A 14,272-nucleotide genomic window follows, 5' to 3' on the forward strand; every position below is an offset into this window, starting at 1 on the left:
GATTCCCCGTGCACCTTCGTTAGCTGTTTCATGCCCTGAGGCTCAAGGGACAGCTTCACCCTCCCCTTTCCCTCAGCAGAGTCCTCCAGGCTGGGCCCAGTGACTCCAGGTCCAACTGCCCTCAAGTGGATATCAATCCCTGAGCGGCCAAGGGAGCAGGCTGGGGCCCTGAGGGCGGCTCTGAATACCCTCAGGCAGCTGAGTTGGGCTAAAGCTTTCAAGTCAGGTAGAGCTTCCTAGCTAGGAGGCTTGCTGGATCACAAAGTAGTCTCTAGTGAAAAAGGATGCCTTTAACCTCCTGCAGGTTCTGAGCCCAGGGAGAGCTTTGGACTCAGCACCCACACAGCCTCACAACAGTTGGCAGCCCCTGTGTTCACAGAGGAGGAAAGATGGTACAGCCCATATAGAGCACCCCGCTGGGTCTCTACTGCCTGGGGAATGAGCTCTACTGCCCTGGAGAGAAGGTGGTAGAGTCAGGCTGCCGCAGAGGCAGGGGCTGTGGGCGGGGCCGCCAGGAAGGGGAACACAGGGGCTGAGGAGTGAACCTTGGAGTACGGGACCACACTTGGAGGGTGGGGGAAATCACAGTCAGGACACGGGAGCCATAACCTTTGAGAAAACTGCAAGCGTCTACAGTGAGTGACTGTGGGGATCATGGAGGCAGCAAGTGCAAATCATTTACGTAAACACAGCCTCATAAAATGTTTTTACTGTGAGTGATACAGCCCAGAAAATGGAGTGAACAGACATGGGATGAGGAGGAGAAACCAAAATGCCCCAAGTGCTGGTGACAGGAAGTCACCAGCCACAAAGTCTGCACACCCCAGCAGGGGGCGCCCTCCACATGGCAAACGTGCCAAAAAGGGTCGCTCTATTGTCAAAAGTCCTAAGAAACCAGAGACAATATAAAGACAGGAAACTCATGTCCCTACCAGGTGCCGAAATTCAGCCGCCAGACTGCCATTGGTGGACTCCTCCATGTTCATCACCTTTGTGTGCGTGCCCAAAATGTTGAACTTCCTAAATCTATACGATATAGGAAAGAAATGCTGAAAAGTCTTCCAACTATTAAACAAATAAAAATATAGCACAGTGTAGCATAAAGTACATCACATACCCTTTTACTGTATTTCTCTCATTCACATCTCTGCAAAAAAATAATATATATAATCACATATGTGTATTTAAAATATGAAATAAGCTTAAACAAAATTATGAGTATAAGAACCTAAAAGTGTTAAGTGAATGATAAATAAAAAATACATCTACACCTGTGGGTCTGCGGCCTTTCATTCACTCCCTGCCTCAATCTACCCATATTAGGCCTGGCAAGTATCACTGAATGACCTTGGGCAAATAAATGGTCTGGGCCTCACGTTGTTCATCTACACAACGTACTAACAGTGCCAACATACGGGACATCGTGAGGAATAAACTAGTTAATTCCTCACCAGTACACCCTCAATAAATGTAAGCACCAGCACCAGTACACCCTCAACAAATGTAAGCTATCGTTATTGTTTATTGGGCAGCTACTTGCTGCGAGGCCCTGCGCTAAGCACTGGGGATCCAGCAGACAGCACTACCCAGTTGTCACAAAGCTCAGAGGACTGCCAATGTGACTATTTAAACCTCATTTTTATTCTCTATGATCTTTAATGCTCTCATGAAAGTACCAGAAGAGTCAGTTACCTGGGGTAAGTGGGAAGTTTAAGTTTAAAGTATGAGGTTGAAATTTTGAAAGACTTTGCACTTTTATATCCAGTGATTACTTTGTCATGTTCTGGCCAAATAATGTATCCATGAGTGTCCTAGATGTAGACTAGAAATCATGGGCTCACTCACAGATCTATTAGTTCACCTTCCTTTCCAATCTCAACCAGAAGTTTAATGCTTTTGCGAATGACAATCACCATTAGCTACAGGAGGGACCTATTTTCCTGTTTGGAAAAAAAAGAACTTAAACTAAAAGGAATAGTATGATAAAAGCTGACTTTTCAAAGCTAAGAAGACAGTCAGCTAAAACCGACAGAAAAGACACAGGGGCCTGAAGCAGCTGAGAGGAGCTGAGCTAACGCAGAGGATGGGAAACTACAATGGCCACACGACCCTTGTCCTTCTTCCCTTTAGGAAGTAGGATGTATTTCCCTGTCCCCCAAATCTCAGCTGGCCTTGATTTGCTTTTAGCAACTGGATGGGAGTGATGCCATACATGTTCCAAGGCTAGCACTCACAGGCCTTGTTCACTTGGAACACTGTCACCGTTGGAAAAGCCCAGGCTAGCCCTTTTGAGATGCCTGAAGAAGGACCTGGTTATCCCAGCTGAGTCCTAGTCACGTAATAAGGCCTTGCTAGAGCACCTGGCTCCAACCACGCCAGCCCAGACCAGGACGTCCTACAACTCACAGAATATGAGAAATGAGTTTTTGAGGTTTTAGCCACTACGTTTTTTTTGTTTGTTTGTTTGTTTGTTTGTTTGACAGTCTCATTCCATCACCCAGACTGGAGTACAGTAGCATGATCTCAGCTCACTGCAACCTCTGCCTCCCAGGTCCAAGCGATTCTCGTGCCTCAGCCTCCCAAGTAGCAGGGATTACAGGTACACACCACCACACCTGGCTAATTTTTTGTATTTTTTGTAGAGACGGGGTTTCGCCATGTTGGCCAGGCTGGTCTCAAACTCTGGCTTATGTGATCTGCCTGCCTCGGCCTCCCAAAGTGCTGGGATTACAGGTGTGAGCCACTGTGCCTGGCCTAGCCACTAAGTTTTGAGAGTGGTTTGTTAGGGAGCAAAAGCTAACTGATATACCAAAGATGATGGCATGAAGACAAGGCACAGACCATGCTACAAGGAAGAATATTCTTATAGGAGTGGTAAGAAGCAAAAAGCCAGAGGAAAATGATTTGAATGATCATAAATCACTTTTGAAACTTGCCACACCAGTATGTGACACAAGCTAACAAAAACATTAAATATGGGAGGGGTGGGAGGAGCCATCTTGTTTCTCAATGACAGTGCCCAAGTCAGTGCCAGTCCAGGTCTAGGGTCTCAGGGCAAAATAGAATGGGGCTGCTCCACCTGGACTCCCATGAGAGATGCCCATTCCTGGGTTCCCACTGCCCAGAAGAGACAAGGGTGAATCCCACAGGCTCCACACAGTCTCCCCAAGATGCTGCTGATCTCACTCCAGAAAAACCCCCAAATGACCACAGAGTCACGGCAGCCTGGATGTTCGGTCTCAGGTTGGATCAGGGGCCTCTCCTCTGGGGCTGAGGTAGAAGGAAGGGGTGGCATGCCAAGTCCAGCCACTTTGAAACTTGCTGATTACAATCTCATATGCATAAAGAGACGCTCACTCTCTTGTTCAGTTATAGTCTAAAAAGGCTCAGGAATGTTGGTAACAGCTCCAGGGGAAGCTCCCAACATCCACCAAGGGAGCTGCTGACTTAAATCTGCTGGGATCATGTGTGACGGCCCTGGTGGATCTGACTAAGAGTCTCTGCTCATATGCAGCATTGGCAGGACTCTGGGTTCAGCCCTGGGGCCCTAGGGAGGCAAACTTCCACCCAGTGTAGACCCTTCCACAGCTAGTGAATCTGCTTATCTAGTGCAGGAGTCTGTGCTTGAGTAACAAAATCAACATTTCAGTACTACATGTATGTTACATAATACTAAAGATATCTTACTTATCAAATAAGACTTTGACTTTCAAATTATAATTCAGCTCTTGCAATTTCACCAACAGTCTGGAAAGATAAATAAAAGCCATTACTTAAAAAAAATTATCTGTTACAATTTATTTATTATGCCAATTCCCTATTAACGTTTAGATAAACCACTCCCCCCCAGTTTTAGGGCATTACCAACAAGAAAACCGACAGTTTTGTAGATCTACTTAAATTTTTGTAAGTGTATTTGTAAGAATAAATTCCTAGCTGTGGAATTGCTTAGGAAAAATTGTAACACTAATTCTGACAGGATGCAGCCCTGAGTTTACATTCCCACCAAAAGTTAATGAGGGTAGCTGCTTCCCTCTATGACCTTGCCAATATTGGGTTTCATCACAATTTCAACCTTTGGCCAATTTATATGGGTGAAAAATAGTAAACGTTACTTTCTACTGAAACTTGTATCTAATCTTTGTCCTGCTGGGAGACAATAAAAACCATTGTCCATAATCAGAAAAAATAGTGTCCCATCTACAGTCACCCCAGGGTAGTGTGGAAAGATGGAGGGCAGGTGAGAGTGTGTGCCTGTGCTCCACTGAGCTGGAGACTTTGGGAAGGAGACCCCAGGGCTCTGTCTGCTCCGTTCAGTGGAGCAGGTGGATGGGATCAGATTTCTACTGTCCCTTCCAGCTGCGAGTTCTAGAATTCCACGAGGGCTTGAGTGTGGCATTGTATACTACCAGCCAGGGAGGGTTAACCACTGACTTAAATCAGTAACACCCCAGAAAAAGGACCCGGTCCAACTCCGAAGGTCAGTCCAGTTCTTCAGCGTTTAGCTACTCATCATAAGAAGAACGCTTAAAGCAATGCGGCCATTCAACAGAAGAAAGTAAGGCCACATGTTCCTGGAAACACTTCTACAATTATTATCGAGGAGAAAGGCTACAAAACAATGTATGTAGCCTACTCTTGAGTTTTTTAAAAAAGAAATATGTCATATTTGTGTGTGTGTTTCTATATGAAATATTTGTGTAGACATGGAATCCTAATTTTTTAAAAAGGAAACATCATGTCATATTTGTACGTGTGTTTCTGTATGAAATATGTATTTGTGCAGACAAGGACAAAATCCTGGGAGGACAGACACTAGGTCATTTACTGTGGTGGTCCACAGATATTTATATCACGGACTGCTTTGAGAATCTGATGAAAGCTATAAATCCATTCATCAGAAAAATGTACATATTATAAATCCACATTCATACAGTTTCTGGGGTTCATAAGGCTGAGGTTATAAGCCTGTGCCCAAGAGGGGTGAGGCAGCCGCGAACTTTCACTCTCTATTACACACATTTCTGCAATTTGGAATTCTGTTTTGCTGTGAACATGCATTACATTTATGATTGGAAAAAAATCAGGACTGTGTACATATATATATATTGGTTACATTTCTACTATGAGTATATTAATAAAAAACTCTCAGATATTCTCAGTAAGCGTTCATATTAAAATACTGCCTGAAAAATTATTTCCTCAAAAGCACCCTAAATATCAGTTTTTATAAAAGGAAACTAGGGGTACAAACTACATGACAGGACAATGTATGGGATGCCATCTTTCCCTTGTTACCTCAACTTCACAGTGAACTGGACCCCTGTCTTCAAGACCAGCGGCCTCTGAGGGTGCGTTGGCATGCAGGGCTGTCTTTCCACCACAAATGAGCTGCAAATACCCAGCAAAGGATAGATAAGTTAGCATTTCCATTAAGGTTGAGGCAGTCACAATGATTTTCCTGAAAGAAAAAAGGGGGTTAGAGAGTACAACCTAAAAAACAGTTTGAAAGATTCTGACAAGTTGGATGAACAAACTGATATTTTCTAATTAGTAAAGAAATCCCAAAACCGAATAAGGACTTAACGGAAACAGAATAATCGTAATGATCTATGAAACTATTATATTAAAACAAACATATACAATGAAGGCTAGGCACAGTGGCTCATATCTGTAATCCCAGCACTTCAAGAGGCTGAGACAGTAGGATTGCTTGATCCCAGGAGTTTAAGACCAGCCTAGGCAACATAGTGAGATCCTATCTTTATAAATTTTTTTGTTTTTAAATTAGCCAGGCATGGCTAATTAGCCCCAACTACTAGAGGTCTGAAGTGGGAAGGTCACTTGAATCCAGCAGGTGGAGGCTGAAGTGAGCCATGATCACACCACTGCACTCCAGCCCGGAAGACAGAGTAAGGCCCTGCCTCAAAAAATAAAACTAAAAAATAAAAATCCCATATTTAATTATGTTCATTTACATGTCAGAATTAAGAATAAAATGTGCACTCAAAGTACAAGTAATGTTTTTAAATTTAAAAAAACTCAACACACAGGACTTCTTGTTTGAATATTAGCCATAGGGAACCAAGCAAATTTTTTTTTTTTTTAGATGGAGTCTCACTCTGTTGCCCAGGCTGGAGCTCAGTGGTGTGATCACTGCAAGCTCCGCCTTCCTGGTTCACACCATTCTCCTGCCTCAGCCTCCTGAGTAACTGGGGCTACAGGTGCCTGCCACCATGCCCAGCTAATTTTATTTTTTTGTATTTTTAGTAGAGATGGGGTTTTACCATGTTAGTCAGGAGTACATTTTTAAAAAATAATACTTCCAATAAGTACGATATTTATTAAACATATCTTCAGTTGTTTTGTTACACAGTATGCAACAAATTACAATATTCTGCAGCCACAAATTATATGCACAGTATGAAGAAGCTATTAATCAGACAGTGTAATCTTTCCATTTATAACTGTACAAGGAAGAACCAGCAAATCAGATCTTACACATAACATCTCACTAAACTTTACGCATGGAAAGTGACAGCCACTGCTTGTGCTGTTTGATACAAAACAGCTGAACTCCGTCTTCAGAAGACTAGACCTGACATCTAAATACACCAATATAAACATCAAAACAAAATACAGTCTAACCAACCATGAGAAAACAGTCTGCTATCAGGAAAATACATTATTTTATAAACCAGCACACAAAGGTTTAAAAACAGTTCTGAAAATGAAGTTAGCTGTTTTGAGTCAAGAGAATAAAAAGAAAGTCAGTAATGACCATTTACAATCTCTGACCTCTGTGGAGATGTAAGAATCTGTTGTAGTACAGCTACATACAGTATAATTCAGGCAATTCTGTTTTTTCACTTGGGTTCAGATTGCAAATTCATTACTGTGAGAAAAGGACGGAGGCAAATTTTAGCAGGAACCTCCACCTGATGCTTGACCAGAGCGCTCTGAATTTTAACACTGGGCTTCTCAGCACGACTAGCTGTTATTCCAGGACCCGTTAGCTTTTTAATCTCAGCTGCCATCATCATGGAAGATTGTTCTACATTCATTGCATTTTCTTTTTTTTCTTTTTTTGAGACAGATTCTTGCTCTGTCTCCCAGATTGGAGTGCAATGGCGCAATCTCGGCTCACTGCAACCTCCACCACCTAGGTTCAAGCGATTCTCCTGCCTCAGCCTCCTGAGTAGCTGGGATTACAGGCGTCTGCCACCACGCTCAGCTAATTTTTGTATTTTTAGAAGAGACGGGGTTTCATCATGTTGGCCAGCCTGCTCTCGAACTCCTGACTTCAGGTGATCCACCCACCTCAGCCTCCCAAAGTGCTGGGATTACAAGCATGAGCCACCGCGCCCGGCCTTGTTGCATTCTTAGTACTTGTTTCCAAAAACAGAATTCCAAGGGAATCAGCAAATTCCTTTGCTGTTGTGTAGTCTACTACTTTCTTTGTGGTCAGATCACACTTGTTCCCTACCAACAATCTGTTGATGTTTTCACTGGGATAACGATCTATTTTCTGCAGTCCCTGTTTAATATTATTCAAGGACTCCTGATCTTTCACATCATACACAACCAGGATGCCCCTGGCTCCTCTGTAATAACTGGAGATGACTGTTCGAAATCTTTCCTGTTCTGCTGTGTTCTGTATTTGAAGCTTGATTGTTTTCCCATCTAACTCTATAGTTCTTATTTTGAAATCCACACCAACTGTGCTGATGTAGCTTTCTGTATATGTATCATCTGCAAACCTGCGAAGGAGGCAAGACCTTCCAGCCCCAGAGTCGCCAATCAGAAGTAATTCGAATAAATAATCATATTTGGGATTCATGCTGGACATGTCACTGTAGCTGCCACCACTGCCACAGGCACCCTTGCTGCTACAACTGCCGCCCTGACTCTCCGCGCTGTGGGTAACTGAAGGAAAGGAATGAGATAGGCTGTTCCGGGAAAGCAAACGTCTTCCCCTACTCTCTCCCCTGGAACACAATCAGCAGCCGCTGCCACTCAGCTATTGCTTCCACCCAAAATCAAGCATATTTTTATCATGTCAAGTTTGCATTAAAGAAAAAAAACTTGCAATATGAACCCTTTTTTTCCACTCAGTGACATTTATCTATCTACTAAGTGTGTCTAGAGCACCTACTGTTCACAAGGCACTGCGCTAGGTCCTGCTGGGGGAAAAGGGTAACAAAGGCATGTCTCTGCCTTCCAGAACCTTATGATATTCAACAAATATAAAGAAATGCATAACAACTATATCTAATAAAAGGCAGAGAAGGAGAGGAACAAAGGGTGACTGGAGGCCAGGAAGGGAGACAACATATGTTTGGGAAATCTGGGAAGATTAAATGATGAAGTACAAGGTGAAGCTTTCGGGATGATACAATTTTGAAAGCAGGTACAAGAAAAGAAGGTTCTGAGGAAGAGGAATTATCCTCAGGAGAGCCACAGAGAAGCAAGCGTGAGGCATGGCCCCTATAGGAATCAGCAAGAGGTCAAGTTTGCCTAGAAAGGGGTGTGTGTGGACGTGAAGCGTGGAGGGGTCAGCTAGGTCCAGGCTGCAGAAGGGGGGCCGTGAATGCCCAGTTGAGGGGCTTCACTTGGATCAGCTGGTGATGAGGAACCAGAATGGAAGTCTGCTCTGGGACAGCACTGGTCACAGGGAGGGAGGAAGGACTGGGAAGGAGGACTGGTGGGGAGGCCGAGGAAGAGTCCAGAAAGGAGGATTTGAGAGCCTGAGACATGAGGAGGGGAGGGGAGGAGGTGAGGCATGCTAGCGTCATGGCGGGGACTCGGCCAAAGGGGAAGGAGGAGTGGAAGGTTACTACAGCTTCCAGCCTAGGTGGTCACAAGAGTGAAGAACCATTGACATAACCAGATAATTCAGGAAGAGTCATCGTCATTAAAAAATTTTAGGCCAGGCACAGTGGCTCACGCCTGTAATCCCAGCACTTTGGGAAGCCAAGGCTGGCGGATCACCTGAGGTCAGGAGTTGGAGACCAGCCTGGCCAACATGGCAAAACGCAGTCTCTACTAAAAAAATTAGCCGGGTGCGGTGGCATGTGCCTGTAGTCCCAGGCTGAGGCAGAAGGATTGCTTGAACCCAGGAGGTGGAGGTTGCAGTGAGCTGAGATCATGCCACTGCACTCCAGCTTGGGTGACAGAGCGAGAATCCATCATCCACACACACATATATATACACACACACACATATATACACACATACATATACATATATACACATACATACACACATATATACACATATATCATACACATATACACATGTATATTATATATACATATACACACATCATATATACGTATACGTATATTACATATATGTTATATACGTATACATAGATATGATACATATATGTGTGTATATATCCTATTAAACCCTTGTAAATCATCTGAATTACGGTCAAATGTTCCTCTGTATAGACTGATTACAGAAGGTACAAATAAATGTTCCTTGAGTTACCTCTGAATGAGCTGCTGGAAAAGACTGAAGGTACGGTCCCATAACACTTGTTTGTTTTTTGTGATAGGGTCATGTTCGTACGTGTATTTCTGTTCCAATTCCTCCAGCTTTTTAAGCTGCTGCCGAACTTGCTGCAGACTCTCTGCAACTATGGTGAACCTGGGAAGACACAAGACACAGATGTCTCTATGAGAAATGGTCCAGAAGCAGCCTGAATTAAAGGGAATCGTGGTATATTAGTCCACTCTCATGCTGCTAATAAAGACATACCCGAGACTGGGGAATTTATACAGGAAAGAGGTTCAATTGACACATAGTTCCACATGGCTGGGGAGGCCCCACAATCATGGCAGAAGGCAAATGAGGAGCAAAGTCACATCCTACATGGTGGCAGGCAAGAGAGCTTGTGGAGGGAAACTCCCACTTATAAAACCATCAGATCTTATGAGACTTACTACCATGAGAACAGTATTGGGGGAACCACCCCCATGATTCCATTATCTCCACCTGGTCCTGCCCCTGACACATAGGGATTATTACAATTCAAGGTAAGATTTGGGTGGGGACACAGCCAAACCATATCACATGGAAATCAACAAGTAATTTAATTTAATTTAATCAACAAGTAATTCCCATTTAATGCAACACAAAATGCCACCTAGGATACCACGCTCTGCGTTCTAGGGAAAAACAAAGGGAACAAGGCTTGTGCCAGCAGTAGAAGCTTTGTTATTTGAGGAGTAAAACTAACATGCACTGAGTACAGCCTAGATCAAAAACTTCTGCACACCACTGAGGCCTATGTAAGGAGAGATGGGTCGGGGCAGGGCTTCTAGGTGATCTGTGACTGGCGCGGGGCAAAGAGGAGGCCAGAGGCAGGGAAAACAGCAAAGCAGATGCTTCCAGGTGATGCAAGAGGCAACGAGGAGCCACTGCAGGTTCTGTGAGGAGAGTGGCATCAGCAAGCAGTGTCTCGGCAGGACCAGTCAGAGATGTGGACCAGAGGGGCAGGAAGAGACAGAGAGGGGAGGCAAGGCCGGGGACAGGAAGAGAGGAAGGAAAGATGATTCTGGCTTTATTCAACTGAAAGGAGAAGGCAATATGCTCAGTCTAGACCCTAAAAATAGAAAGCCAGTGAGTAAACCTAGTGATTGCTCTTCGTCTTCCTTCCTTACAGTCACTGCTAACAGTAACACAGGCTGGGGAAATGCAGTTTTATTCGCTTGCAGTAATGACAGAAGAAAACCTTTTAAAAGTGTCTTCTCCCTGGGAAAAGTATCTACTTCATTTTCTGATTTTACTCGATTCCAGTTCAAAGCCCTGGGACAGCAGCCCTTCATCAGGAAAGGAGCAGGCAGGCTAATGGCTGGCTGAGTTCCAGAGGTGATGCTAAACCAGTGTCCCCAACTCTGCTTGCACACCGAGAAAATGACAATCCTTAGACAGCACAGTGGGAAAACTAGAGGGCATGTGTGTCCCTACAAGAGGCTCCTGTGGTCTAAGAGGACCACTAGGGGGCTCTAGACACCCCAAGGCCTCCCTGGCCACCTGAAGGGCTTAGGGGTGTCAGTATCCCTCAAGGCACATGGGGCGCACTGGGCTCAGAAGCTCTGCTCTAACCCACAAGAAATCTGGGGTACCTACAGGCAATTCACAGAATAAAAATAAATGGCTGAATATTAATTGTGATTTTTAAAAAATTGGCAATATAGAAAATAACCTCGTGAGATCTCTGGTCCTTGGACCCTTAGCAATTGTCCCAGGCCACCTTCCCTCATGTTCACTCTGCGATCCCAAGTTCGGCTCCTGTTGCCCCTCACCTGGACCACACTAATATGCTAACAGTATTCCAACTGGTCTTTCTGTCTCTATCCTATCCTCCAGGATGTGGCCAGAGCACCCTGTCTAAATCAAAGATCAGAGAAATACATCTCCTGCTTAAGAAAAAAGCCTGCCTTGGCTCAGCAGGACAGCTGCATACGGCCCGCATTCCTAGCATGGTGCTGAGAACCTGCACCATCAGGCTCCAGCATCTCCCGCCGGGTCCACTTTCCTTCCCGTCTCCCCTGACACCCCACTCTCCCGCCACACAATACAGTCCCTTCAGGCTCCCACGTGTGTGCCTTTGCACATCCTGTGCTCTGTGCTGGAAAGCACTTCCCCTTGATCTACATGGAGTAACCCCAGTCACTTCTGAGTTAGCACAAGGCCACTTCCTCTATGAAACCTTCCCTGGAGATGCTTTCCTTCGTCCTCCAGAGAACTCTGATGGCCTTTTGCTAGAGCACCTGGAAACTTTTACTGCACGGAATTATTACCATGTCTACATCCCCCTTTCACACTGAGAAGTCCTTGTTGGCAAGGGCCAAGAATCACTCATCCTTGTGTGCCCAGGTCCTACAGTGCCTGGCATACTGTAGGCATTTAATAAGTATTACTGGATGGATGACTGAATGAATGGTTCCTAACAAACTATTCTGTAAGCCTAGAAAAATGCCTCAAGCTATCTTGTTTTAAATGAAACATTAGGAGTCAACTTGTTAAATGTGTTCTATAATGACCATGTCACTGATGTTTTGTACAGTCAAACGACACATCCCGTGGTACAGGAGTGATCCAAACCAAGCAGACATGGCTGAACGTGGCAAGAGTCATGAATAACACTGTGCTTTCCAAGTGAGTGTTTCCAGGGTAAGCAGAAGCTGGACTACGTCAAACTCTATACCAACGTTTTAACAGGGTCCATTCAACTAACACAGCTCAAAGGTGCATTTATGAGTTTATGTGGTTAGCCAGTCAGCTGCCAGTTTTCTGCTTTGGAGAATCTTACCAGTTCTGCAGCTGATCCAGGCAAGCATTGGGCGGCCCCCCAATACAGGCGCTCTGCTGTCTCCGCTTCCACTCCACTAGTTCATCATTAATCAGGGCATTCTGGGTAAGTTCAGTGACATTCAACAACTCGATTATTTTGTGAACTACTTCCTAAAGGCAGTGGAAGAAACAAACTAAAATAAATTCATTTTTAATCACTGAATTTTAAAATATTTTTTAAAAGAAAAGCAAATATCATTTCATTCTCAACTGGGGCTCTAAGCCAGGTGGTTATAAAAATAATTTTTCTTCTCTTCTAAATTTTGATTCCATTATTTACAGTCTATAACAAAAGCGGCATGCTATTCTGGAAAGTAAATAACTACCTTTCTTTTATTGTCAAGCATTAAATACATCTTCTTGAGTAACAGCTGTTCTTGTTTCTGATCACTCTTTGCCACACCATTGGTCTCGTGTTCTATAAATTGAGAGACAGCCAGTAAATACATTTATATAAAGAAGACAAAACCAACAAAAGCCAAGATTCATATAAATATAGGATAAAGATGACACAATGCTGCCCAGTGACAGGTCAAAGTTTGGCTTTCTTCAGTCTTTATTAAACAAGAAGAAAAGTCCTAAGTATAACAACTAGGCAAACTGAAACAAAATACTTGTTTTCAGTGACCCATGTAAATCGGACATAGTAGTATCTGCCACTGAAGACACTGTCAGGGTAATTACCTAAATAAATGTAAATAACAGAATTCAAAACTTCAGGTAAAAAATGTATACAAAGCGTTATCTGTAGCTTTCAAAGAGCAGCAGATGATTAGGAAGTGGTAGCTGAAGTTGCTGTGTCTCATCCTTTTTACCTAAACCATACTGATAATCTCTGCCTGTGAACCATGCTATACCCCAGATGATGAATGCAGCAACGGCAGTGCCTTACATGTTCCACACAATGCACATTCTTGAGTTCTTTTCTGTTGCTGCTCTCATTAAAAACATCAACAGTAACAAAATAGAGTAAAACTGCTTTAAAACATGAGAAAAATACTGAGCTCATCTGCAGTGTACACATGTGGACCTGCCATGTTTGAAGAAACTTGAGATATTAGGGCAGGGGAACTCCACATATCTATCGCTCTATGTCAGTCAGTGGGCTAGGCGCAATAAATAAGGTGAGTAACACATAACCAGTGGTTATCCAGTAGGGGTCATTGACCCCTAGGGGACTTTTGGCAATCTCTGGAGACAGTTTTGATTGTCATTAGTGAGGGCTCCTGGGTAGTGCTACTGGCACCTGGTGGGTATAAGTCAGGGATGCTGCTAAACATTCCAATGCCAGGACAGCCCCCACAACAAATTATCTAGCCCAGAATGTCAACAGTACTGGATGTTAAGAAACCCTGGCCTGGGTTATCAAGGAAGAATTCAGAGTCATAAAATACTCGGCAAATAGAAAGGAGTAATCATCTTCGTTATCTAGTGTGAACAGAAAAAAATCACAGCCAATGGGCACCACTTCAGTTGTGAACCCTTACCTCTGTTCTGCAAGGTTTTGCATTTGAAGTCATATTCATCTTGTAAATCTTCCAGGCTCTTGATTTCATGCTCTATACACTACAAATAAAGATGTAAACATGTTTTCTACTGATCAGCAACTTCCAAATACTTTAGGCAACAGAGTATTGCTTCTATGAAACCCAGAGAAACGTGAAAACAATTCCAGCTCCCTCAAAAAGAGATCTGATTTGGAGAGTTCTAATCATACACATGAAATAATTTCTATTTCATTAATAAGTATGTAATAACACTTTTAAAAAAGCAAACATACAATAATTCTCAAACTGATTTGTATGTCCTTAACCTGGTTCCAGCACCTAAATTTTGATTCTTCCTCATCATTTTGAGACTACCTCTGAGATATGATTTAAAAACTCCATTGTAAAGCCCACAGCA

The 14,272-nt window shown here is 43.6% G+C and overlaps 1 protein-coding gene and 1 pseudogene across 5 annotated transcripts in view; both read right to left on the reverse strand.

Moving 5' to 3' along the window:
* The window catches only part of STAT1 (signal transducer and activator of transcription 1), a 44,466-nt gene that overhangs the window by 16,993 nt on the left and 13,201 nt on the right, over nucleotides 1–14,272 (reverse strand). For all 4 annotated transcript variants that reach the window (XM_023217693.2, XM_023217702.1, XM_023217711.1 and 1 more), the window contains 8 exons: nucleotides 13,855–13,933; nucleotides 12,694–12,785; nucleotides 12,327–12,478; nucleotides 9,497–9,655; nucleotides 5,299–5,391; nucleotides 3,688–3,747; nucleotides 1,118–1,147; nucleotides 933–1,026 (listed from right to left, as the gene is read on the reverse strand). In XM_023217693.2, coding sequence (XP_023073461.1) covers nucleotides 933–1,026; nucleotides 1,118–1,147; nucleotides 3,688–3,747; nucleotides 5,299–5,391; nucleotides 9,497–9,655; nucleotides 12,327–12,478; nucleotides 12,694–12,785; nucleotides 13,855–13,933 — 759 coding nt within the window. The remainder of the gene's footprint in view (nucleotides 1–932; nucleotides 1,027–1,117; nucleotides 1,148–3,687; nucleotides 3,748–5,298; nucleotides 5,392–9,496; nucleotides 9,656–12,326; nucleotides 12,479–12,693; nucleotides 12,786–13,854; nucleotides 13,934–14,272) is intronic.
* Nucleotides 6,361–8,979, reverse strand: LOC111546385 (annotated as a pseudogene). The gene is made up of 2 exons (XR_002732772.1): nucleotides 7,366–8,979; nucleotides 6,361–7,054 (listed from the first exon to the last, which is right to left on the reverse strand). The product of XR_002732772.1 is annotated as a ras-related protein Rab-1A-like (transcript).

This window comes from Piliocolobus tephrosceles, chromosome 11 (genome assembly GCF_002776525.5).
Source record: "Piliocolobus tephrosceles isolate RC106 chromosome 11, ASM277652v3, whole genome shotgun sequence".
Taxonomy (NCBI): domain Eukaryota; kingdom Metazoa; phylum Chordata; class Mammalia; order Primates; family Cercopithecidae; genus Piliocolobus; species Piliocolobus tephrosceles.